Consider the following 10,945-nt stretch of genomic DNA (forward strand, 5'->3'; position numbering starts at 1 on the left):
CTTAAATGAACCAGTAATATTTAAAATTGAATGTATTGTTAATTTATATTTACTGTTCTTCAATTAAATAGAATTAAGGAAAAAACAAATTTGATTTACTTTTTTGATGTCCAACTATTTAATTTTTACATATCTAAGCTTTTATCTGTACTTGTCTCTACATGCTCTGTATTAAAGATAAATTGTGGAGGAAAGCTTGAACATGGGACCACTACTGATACATAACCTAAAACTCACCTCAAATAAATGTGTACATTGATATTAAACACTGAGTATTTTCATCCAGTGCTTCCTGACCTATAAGCTATTCATTTTACTAACTTAAATGCTGAAAGAAGAAAAATCTTATTGTTCATGTTCCTCCTTTAAAAGATAAATGTCTTCTGTCTTTGCCAGTTTACCTGCAGTAGAGAGAAACTGCAGGATTGTGTATCAAAAGAACTGAACACAACAATGACTGTCTGCCTGCTGCACAACCTCACCAGAACAGCAGAGGATGGTCTGACTCTGTGCTCCACTCAGGCAATGCAGTGCCATTTCCCTGAGGTTGGTCTACACTCAGGATGAGTTCAAATGTTTGTTAATAAAATTTTGAGGTTTAAATTGAGTGTAAATATCTGGCTAAAGCGCTCCTCCTTTTCTCTTACTGTCCTCTGCAGTACTTCGGCTACAGCGTACTGCTGGCCCTGCTGGCCTGCTCTGTGTTCCTGCACATCAGCAGCATCGGGAAGCTGGCTCTGATGCTGCTCATCCAGCTTATTTTCCTCCTGCTGGTGGAGTGGCCTCAGGCGACCCTGTTTGACAACGCTGACCTCCTGGTCGTTGCCAACACTCTGTAAGTCTGTCACTAGATTCCTAAGCAAGCTCATTCAAACAATTTTTACTTAAACAGTTCAACTTGTGTCACTACAACACAGTGTTGTTCTGAATCAACCTACTTTCTTTTTTTTTTCAAAGGTTTTGAATGTAGTAGACCTATTTTTGTCTGCTGGGTCCTATTTCTGAATATGTTCTCATTTTAACCACAGGCAATTACCACCTGTTAACGATTCCCTGCAACAGTAAGATGCCTTTTGTGTTTTGCTCTTTTGTATTTAAGTAGGCTCCTGTATTTGTTGGGTTTACACTCTCTCTTGTCCTTTTCCAGATCTGGTTTCAATGAAACAGCAGAACACTGGTAAGAAGCTTCCATCTGTGGAAAATTCACTGTGCCAGTCAGAAGTTTACATACAGCAACATCATTGTTATAGTATAATCCTGACAGTGGCACAAAAATAGCCTGATGCTACTTTGACCATCCCAGGCAGTTCTTTAAGGGCCCTTAGGTTTGAAAGCCTCACATTGACTCCTACCAGCATTTTTCTTGTGAGATGGTTCCATAGCATAATACTGCAACAACCATGTATGACAGTTACTGTAATCTATTTTAAAGCTTCTGCTTTCAGTTTTTTTCAATAATCTTGACATGATTTTTGCTCATGGCAAAAAAATCCTAATTTATCTGAAACTTGCTTCAAAAAATGCAAGAGAATATTGTGCAATTGAACTTGTTGTTTGATTTAAACCACATGCAGAATATTTACAACCAGGACCACAATCGTTCAAATGCAGCCCTGAAAGCCTAAAATCACAGCTATTTATGCATGTGATAGATTAATGTGAAGTTTTGACAGGCATCTCACATTTTGGAAAATAATTATTTGATCATTGTGTTAATTTTTCAGCCTGGAGAATGTTCCCAAGGTGCCCCTGAGGGTCATGATCCCGATAATCCTTTTGGTTTTTGTTCTGGCTCTCTATTTGCACGGGCAACAGGTGGAGTCTACTGCACGTCTCGATTTCCTCTGGAAGCTGCAGGTAAATTACTTTCACTTATCACTGAAAGCAGAAGCAACATTTTTTCCCAAGCCTGCAAAGGTCTTGTTTTCACCACAGATGTTTTGCCTCTATGTAGAACAGAGCTAAAGGTTAGTTATGAACGATGTGTTTATGTGTCAGAAGGTTCACAACTGAAACTAGGGGAAATTTAAGCTCATCATAAGTTTTTAGTCAAGCCTCTGTAATCTGTTAAAATATCCTAAACAATCAAATGAAGACATAGGAAGGTTTTGATTTCTCATCTGTCTCTCCTCAGGCCACAGATGAAAAGGAGGAGATGGAAGAGTTGCAGGCGTATAACCGGCGCCTGCTGCACAACATCCTACCCAAGGACGTGGCTGCCCACTTTCTGGCAAGGGAGCGACGGAATGATGAGTTGTACTATCAGTCGTGTGAGTGCGTTGCTGTTATGTTTGCCTCTATCAGCAACTTCTCTGAGTTTTACGTGGAGTTAGAAGCAAACAACGAGGGGGTGGAGTGTCTCCGGCTGCTTAACGAGATCATCGCCGACTTTGACGAGGTAAATATGAACCAAGTTGTGCAACCAAATCATGCTAAAAAACAGGATTTAATCCTAATGACTGCAAGAACTTTGCTATCTTTTATTTTTATTGACCTCTTTGCATGTTCTAGTAAACTTTAAGCAATAGCCTGTTTCCTCTCCTCATGTATGCTTTGAAACCCATCTCCAGATAATCAGTGAAGAAAGGTTCCGACAGCTGGAGAAAATCAAAACCATTGGCTCCACCTACATGGCAGCCTCTGGGCTCAATGACACCACCTACGACAGAGAGGGCCGTTCACACATCCTGGCTCTGGCTGACTATGCCATGAGGCTTAGAGAGCAAATGAAGTACATCAATGAGCATTCCTTCAATAACTTCCAGATGAAGATAGGTAAAGTTAGAAACTGGAGGAAATTACTCCAGAAAAATCACTTGATATATATTTTTTTTATTAAATTTGCTGCAGGAAACTTGTTGAAAAACTAGTTTGTCAGAAGCAACTTTAATATAATGTTTGGTTAATCACTAACTGGATGATTCCTTCGCAGGGTTGAACATGGGGCCAGTTGTGGCCGGTGTGATTGGAGCCAGGAAACCCCAGTATGACATCTGGGGAAACACTGTCAATGTGGCCAGCCGAATGGACAGCACAGGAGTACCGGACTTCATCCAGGTACATCAGCACTAGACTGTCTTCAGAAACCACTCCAGCTAATTTTATGCCACAACTATTCTATGGTTTTAGTTTTGTTTGGATCATTTGCACTTTAAAGACAGGATAAAATGACAAAATTCCAAAAGAAAAAAGTGTTGATGAAAATACCCTATTTCTTTATAATAGTTGTCACCATGTCCACATTAAGATTCATGAGAAAATGCCAATAAGGCGACTCAGTCTTAAATGACGAACAAGGCAGACTTAGACTTAATTATATTATAATCAACTCTAATAAGATTCCTAAAAACTAACTTTAGATTACAGGAAAACAGTTTTCTTTGGGTGTTGGGGGCTGACTTAAAAAGTTAGGTGTTCTCTTCCAGCTCTCTACCCTGACATATTTTTCTGAAGTCTTGGGAAAGTGACTTAAACCCAAGTTGCCTACCAGTATCTGTATACATTTAAGACAGCATGATTGGAAAAGTGCTATATAAGTTCAGTCTGCTAAAATGCTCTGACCACTCATAACCTAAAACATTATTCAATGAATATAAACAAGCACTCCTAAAGTGCCTCAAGGTTACATTGGGTGTTAATGGTTCTTTATAAAAAGGGTAAAAAGATACATACAGTTTTGAGTAAACTTGCATCTTTTCCAACAGTTTCCTGTTGAGCAGATTGTGTCTGTGCTTGGCTAATATTTACTACACATTTCATTATGTCTTGTCAATAGTTTTGTTTTTTAACATATTTCAGTACAGTTAATTGCGTGCTTACAACACTTGCAGAAAAAGTAGTTCTCCTGCTTCAATATCTTTCTTTAGATAAGTCTTTAAATCTGTTGCTCTTGGAGCTGTGTGTGGATCCATGGACACATCTGTCAGAGATCAATGCTTAGATGATTAGATGGTAAGTAATTAGTGAAAGAGTTAGCAAACTTATCCTAGCAATCTTGGGATAAATTCCTAAAGGAGACAGGTCATAATTACAACTGGATTCTGGTTTTCCATGATCCTCCCTTGCATTAGTGCCCTCAACCCCTTTTAATCTAAATTCAGGGAGTGTCTAAAATATTCCACCGAGAAAAGAGAAACTATTTAAAAAAAACATGACCATTTTTTTTTTCTAATTTCCATAATGTAAACATCTGGGACGTGGCCATATGTGGTGATGTAAACAGTTATCAAACAGCAGACTTTGTTTTAATGCTGGGTAAAGAAGTAAAATCTGAAGCCTAATGTACCCCACTGATTATTAAAGATGTTTTACAGTATAAAAGATGTTTTCACATCAGACTTTACCAAACTTTAATAATTCTTTAATAAATTCTAATCTTAAAGCTTAAAGATGGCTATTAGTATGGTTAAATGATGAATTACTCCTATAGAATACTACTGTAATAAGTTAGTATGATAAAGTTTAACATGTTGTAGGCCTACATCAGAATGCATCAAACCGACAAACAAAGGTGTAATCTATTGCAGCAATTTATTTTGACCATATAACACATCTCTAATTATAAACTGGGATTCAGCCTAATTTAAAAACTTGGACTTTAAGTCTTAAAGAGGTAAATTAAATAGGCTTTAATAAATCACTGAGTTCCACTGTTTCTGAATTACTGTTAAAAAGTTTATTAATTTCTCTGATAAAAAAGAACAACACAGGTCTTAAAATACACTGTAAATATAAGCAGTTTTGGTTCAAGTTGAAAGCAATATTATTTTAAAGCCTGAGTTAAGTTTCAAGTGTTTTTCTGGCTTCATAATTTCTAAAGTCACAAATGTGTGTTATATGACAGAAGTCCACACCACTGGCATAAGGCTGGGCTCTGAAGGTTGCTCCAAAACAAATGTGGGTCACATGTGCTCATTCATATGCAAATCATTATGAAAATTACATCTACCTTAGTTTTTGTTTTTTTGTTTTCCTAACACAAGACTTGCTTGCGGAATTAATAGAGTTTATGATCAATGTGAACAACTCAGAGCAGAGAACAATATCTGCTAAAAAAAATGTGAGGCATTTGCAACAGTGTCATCTTGCAAGAATCCCAGTTAGTGCCAGAGAGGCCGTGTTCCAGCAGATATGCTCCTCTGATGTCCCTTTGGGAGCAGGCAGAAAGCTAAATTTAAATTTCCCCTGGAGACAAAGCCTCTGCCGTGGACCGGGATCAACGTCATAATCATTAACATATAGCAGATGTTGAGACATAACCTCAAACGTTTCATGGACATGGAGAGCTGAAGACTGCAGTGGATTAGTTAAAGGAAAGAGCATTGCTACCATCTGTAGGAGAGTTTGTGCTACTGCAGGTATTAAATGTTCATGAAAGTCCACTGCTAAAAGAAAAGAAAATCTCATTAAAAAAATATAACTGGCTATTCCCTAATAACATCCTTAGATTTCGTCCAGGGAGAAAACCAAAAGAATTATCCCCAAATAGGTGGAAACCATCCATCTGTTTTTGTTATATTGAATTCAAAAAGTGTGTAATTATTTAATCATTATTTGTGATTAAGCAACAATAATTAAAGGTTTCAGAAATAAATGCAAACAATCCATTTGAAAATGTATGCATAAATATTATTTTCAGCATCTTAAAAAAATACAACTAAAACCTCTTCACAAAACTACATTTATTAGGCTTTCATGTAATAGAAAAACCCAAAGTGAAGTACCACTCTAAAGGGAAGGACACCGGAACTTTAAAAATGTATACATAAAAAGATTTAAATAAAGGGGTGGATTTGTGCCAAACCAATGTTACTGGGAAAAAAAATCAATTAACGTTAGAAGTTGCATAATTAGTAAATAGAATCCACCTGAGTAATTTAATGTCAGTATAAATCCATCTGCTCTGTGAAGACCTCAGAGATTTGTTTGTAAAGGCTAGAGAACAAGGCCAAGGATTACAGGTAAAAAGGAAGTTTTGTAGACTTTATTGCAAAGTTAGGATAAAAAACAAACTCTATAAACATTCAAACATCTCACAGAGCTCTGTTCAAATCATTATCTAAACATGGACGGACTATTGGATAAACGTAGATTTACTGTGACATGGCTGTCCACCAAACCCAGGGTTCTGCCCATGTTCAATCCTTGAAAAAAATGTTGATGCATCCCCTCTCTAATAAATCACATGGTTATGAGCAATTTAGGTGTGTTAAAAAAGGAATGCATCTAAAATTTGCTGGTTAGCATGTCTCAGCGACAGGATTTGGGATCCCTTGACCTAAACTGACAGGTCAGAGTAGAAGAGCATAATCTGGAGAACCAGTCAATAGTAACTCAGAAAGAGTGGCATAGATCCACATGCTCTTAAAGTTGCACATCTAAAATAAGTTTTCCTCTATTAATTGTAGTGTCTATAGGCTTCTTTAGTCAATCAAGGGGAGACTGATTTTTTTGTGTTCTCTGGGCATGCAAGTTGTTATGAGGCGCTGCATGCTTCTGTTCATCTCCCTACATTGTTGAGTCTCCATCGCCATTGACGCACTAGCGAGAGAACAAGGATGACTGTTTTAGAACATGGACCAGCCACTAGTGCATGTCACACCCCATCAATGACTTCACACAGGAGGAGTGAATTGTTGAGCCAAAAAGGACAACATTTGATTCTGATCAGTGTGGGAATAGATTAAAGTAAATGATGTGGCAGCTTCTAACAAACAGAGGGAGGTAAAATTTGCTCTGGTAATTAATCTAAATGTTTAAAACATTTTACCTCAGAAGACATCAGAAGACATTACGCCTCTGAAAAATAGGTCTGTGTAATCGCAACAACAGACTGCAATGCTTTCCTTTTCTTGCATGCATGTGCATAGCTCTGGTGTCCCCATAGGGGCAACAAACATCTGGGACTTGCACTGTTCTCTTTTCCTGTTTAATTTTTTCCAAAAATCATTAGGAGATGCAAAAAAAAAAAACTAGTGTAATAAGTTTTGCTGGTCAGGTGAAACAATAATTTACATTTTTTGGTGGATGAAGAACTAGCATTCCTTATTAACATCCATCATGCGTCATCCTCTGGTGATATTGGTGGTGGCAGAATAATGCTGTGGGAAGGTTTTTCTTAGCAAAAGATCAAAGTCATTGAAAAGATGAATAAAGGAGAAACCATGGAAGGTTGCAAAATACTTGATATTCGCTTTGAAGCATAGTATAGAATACAGCTGATTCACAGGGGGCGGTCTACATTATAAAGATTGTGAGGCCAGTTTTGGGCTTTTATTGTAGTCAAAAATTGTCCAAAAAAGATGTTCTTAGTACTGAAAATTATTTTCTGATACAGAAAAAACATACATATTTCAGCTTCTAGAGATACAAAGCTGCCACAGCATATTGACAAATGGAGCTGAATGCATGCCACACTTTTCAGAGTTAAGTATTGCAAATTAATTAAATTATTTTTAATATTTTACAGTTATGATCACCTTTCAATTAGTCTATTAAATAAAGATCATTTTACTTTTCTCCGTAATAACATAAAAAAGTCTAAAATCTTCCTGTGGTTGAATACTTCTGTATTGTGCTGTAGCTCCCTCATATTGCTGCTGAAAGATTTTTCAGAATGAAAACCGGACTTTGTTTTCCTTCCATACTTACATACCCTGTGTCAAATATTCATGTCTCCTCCAAGGTGACCACAGACTTGTACCATGTGCTGGCCAACAACGGATACCAGCTGGACTGCCGAGGTGTCGTCAAGGTGAAAGGGAAGGGCGAGATGACCACTTACTTCCTCACCAGTGGTCCCCCAGGCAGTTAACAACAGAGGCAGCCGGTGACACACGGTGACTCCCACTGTGCTGAAACTGCAGAGAGACTGAGAGCTCAGCTCGGCGGTGAGCAGTGGGGACAGGACACGGTCATCGGAGAGACTAATCTCAGATTGAGAGCTTTGTCCTGAGATGCCCGATAGAGGATGAATTCCAGATGCCTTAGAAAGGAAGCAGCTCTGCTGGTGTTTAGCAATAGTACCTGTCTACCATCTGAAGTTAATATTTATTTGCAGAGAAACTAAGTAATCTTTCTTAAAAGAAAATATGCAAGGACAACATGAAGGAGAATAACCAAAGAACAAATCTCTGATGATTCCGTTCAACACTATAATAAATGACATAAGCTATATTGTTCCTCTTTTAAAGAGGGTAAAGGCTGTGTTAACTTCTCCAAACTCTTCTTAGCAAAGGAGAACACAAACGCACAGATATGGAGAAGAAACACAAACTGTAACATTGGCTCCAACCTTTGAGTTTCTTTTCAGGGCTTTCTTCATTCCCTCAAGCCTGCTATTTGACACAAGGCTGTTTGTGTTCCACTGAGCCCTCAGAGGCAGCAGGCGAAAGGAAGAAAACTGAGGAGAAACGGTTTGCGTTACAGAAGAAGCTCTGAAGATGGATCCTAAAACACTAAAAGCATTTTTCTCAAGTTGAGTACGAGTCCTGTGTGTACGAGTGTTAGCTCAAGCGTAATTTGTAAAGGGGCAAGCATAAAACTTTTCACTGTGAGATTTCTAAGATACTGTACGACGACGCTTTCTTGCCAAACTGGTTGCCGCAAGACATGTTTATTTTTTCATTGTTTTTTTCCACCGTAGTTTGTGCCATTCCTAATTTTTTTTGTGTGTGTGTCAAAATCTTTTGAAGATGATTATGTCCCACTGCGCCTTTGCCAGACTGTGATTTATGACTGATTTCATTCCAAATGAAATAAGCTTGTTGTCTTTTTGAGGACTGTTAAAAGTAAAATGATTTCTATAGAACTTCAGGAATTATTTGTACGCAGAAGTTTGCCTTCTTCTGTATTGCCTTGAAAATCCTCAGCACTAATGTCCGCATACTTCATGGCTGAATATTCACCTCTGTACAAGGCAGTATTTGACACTAACGTTTAGTATAAGCGCCCTAAAAAGAAGTGTTGTTGAATACAATAATCAAATGAATGTATGCAATGATGTAGATTTTTGTCTACAGCTAGTAGATTCTCATACTAGAAACCCAACAGTTTAGATGATATATTTTATATTTTTTAATGCTTTATACTCTGTTGACATGTTTCTGGAGGCATCAAAAGGAAGGAAAACATCACATTCACTTGTTGCTCTCTGTCCCTAATGAAAATTCAAGTAAACATTGTCTCATCCTCTACTAGTGCAATTACAAATAGAGTTGGTTTTCCCTAGAATAAGAAATCAATAAATTACTTCTTTTTTCATTCCTGTGTCTCCCACTTTATTTATCTACATACTGAAAACTACAAGAAAAAAGCAACAACTCTTATTTCACAAACAGAGCTACATTAATCTGTGTAAAATGCGTCTTGTAAAGTCATCTTTTACTGATGATGTGTTGCTTCCCAGTACCAAATGTGTGTTGCTTTAAAGTCTGAAATCCATAAAGTCAACATAGTTGAGCATCATAGTGTTACCAATAAAACTAGAAAAATTCAGCATTTAGTTGAGTAAACTAATTAATTGGGAAGAAAATATTGCACATATTTGGTTAATAACTATACCAGTAACTATTAATTTAATTTAGCTAAGTTTTAAGTTGATGAAAGTGTTGATCTTGACTTGAACAATCATATATTAAAAGTTTATTTTGTGAGTTTTGTTGGAAAATTTCTCCACTTTAATCTCCATTGAAAGGTTCTGCTAAAAATAAAAAAATAGTCCAGGCTGAAGGTTATTCAGTAGTTGTATAACATATCTACCAATTTAAGAACTACCCCTTATTAAACTATGCTTAGAAGATATTCCTCACTGGAGTGAGAGTGTTGTATTTTCACAAGCAAAGAAAATGTCAGCTGTTCATTTCATTGGAAGATGTGTTTTGGTCCAAGATGATTGTACTGAAAATTTTAAAAAGTAGACATTTTCATAGGCCGAAACTTTCATATTAACATTAAAAAAAAAAAAGAATGAAAATAAGAAGTTACAAATAAAAGAAAATTACATAATTTCACATATTTTTAAACAATTGGTTGCTTAGCATCTGGTGCTAACTGGGGGCACTATTCCATTTTTTTTGTTTCTTTTGTTTTAAAAAAAAAAGCTTGCACAGTCTTTACATTTGCACTGACAATTAACATATCCTTATGATTTGATTTTAAAATAGTTTAATTGACTAAATTAATTACGGTTATAATTTTAAACAATCAGTTCTTTTTGAGGATTCCTTGATATAATAAACAGCACATGGCACTAGTCTGTTTCTGTGCATCACTACAGTACATGTAATGCTGAACAACACTAACTTGATCATGTCAGCACTACATACAGTAAGTAAGATAAGAAATATAAATTAATCAAATCAAATCTCCAAAACTTAATGTTGGAGACTGGGCTAAAGAAGGATATTTTGAGGTTAGTCTCCATCATCAGCTGAACATATCCTTACAGGTAATTGTTCATTAAGAGGATGCTAGGAAAAAATGAAGCTTTTTTTCCTCTTCTACCATCACAATCAAAGTGTTTTAAATTTTTTTTGTCTGGCTTACGTCCGACTGCTCAGATTTTATTAATATAACAAACTGTCCAGGTGGGTATGGTGTGAAGGGAATAAGACATTATACCCACTGTTAACTATAGTGGAGGATTAGTGATGCTGTGGGTCTGTTCCTCTTCCAAAGCCCCTGGGGAACTTCTCTGAATCTGTAGGACATAAAAAAAATGTCTTTTCTCAGATTCTTTCATCAGCATCCCCCATCAAAATAAAAGGCCGAATAAAAACAGACATGGAGGCAAAATGAACCTCCTTCTATTTTAATGCCAATGAATTTGAAGAGTGCTGTAACATTGTTCTTCTCAGTGGTGTTCTGTTATCTCTTATCAGCAACCTGCAATCAAGACTGCACCGTGTGACAGTAACCTGAGAGAAACATCCATCTCCTTTCCTGA

General features: G+C 36.8%; 1 protein-coding gene across 1 annotated transcript in view; it reads left to right on the top strand.

Moving 5' to 3' along the window:
- LOC107095164 (adenylate cyclase type 6-like) overlaps positions 1–9,237 on the top strand; it is a 46,637-nt gene extending 37,400 nt beyond the window's left edge. Inside the window, exons 16-24 of the mRNA XM_015391153.1 lie at positions 397–546; positions 660–835; positions 1,029–1,061; positions 1,148–1,177; positions 1,725–1,857; positions 2,135–2,398; positions 2,571–2,775; positions 2,933–3,057; positions 7,685–9,237. Coding sequence (XP_015246639.1) covers positions 397–546; positions 660–835; positions 1,029–1,061; positions 1,148–1,177; positions 1,725–1,857; positions 2,135–2,398; positions 2,571–2,775; positions 2,933–3,057; positions 7,685–7,813 — 1,245 coding nt within the window. The 3' untranslated portion in view covers positions 7,814–9,237. The remainder of the gene's footprint in view (positions 1–396; positions 547–659; positions 836–1,028; positions 1,062–1,147; positions 1,178–1,724; positions 1,858–2,134; positions 2,399–2,570; positions 2,776–2,932; positions 3,058–7,684) is intronic.
- The last annotated feature ends 1,708 nt before the right edge of the window (positions 9,238–10,945 follow it).

The sequence above is a fragment of the Cyprinodon variegatus genome, unplaced genomic scaffold (genome assembly GCF_000732505.1).
Source record: "Cyprinodon variegatus isolate N-32 unplaced genomic scaffold, C_variegatus-1.0 Scaffold526, whole genome shotgun sequence".
NCBI classification, from domain to species: Eukaryota; Metazoa; Chordata; class Actinopteri; order Cyprinodontiformes; family Cyprinodontidae; genus Cyprinodon; species Cyprinodon variegatus.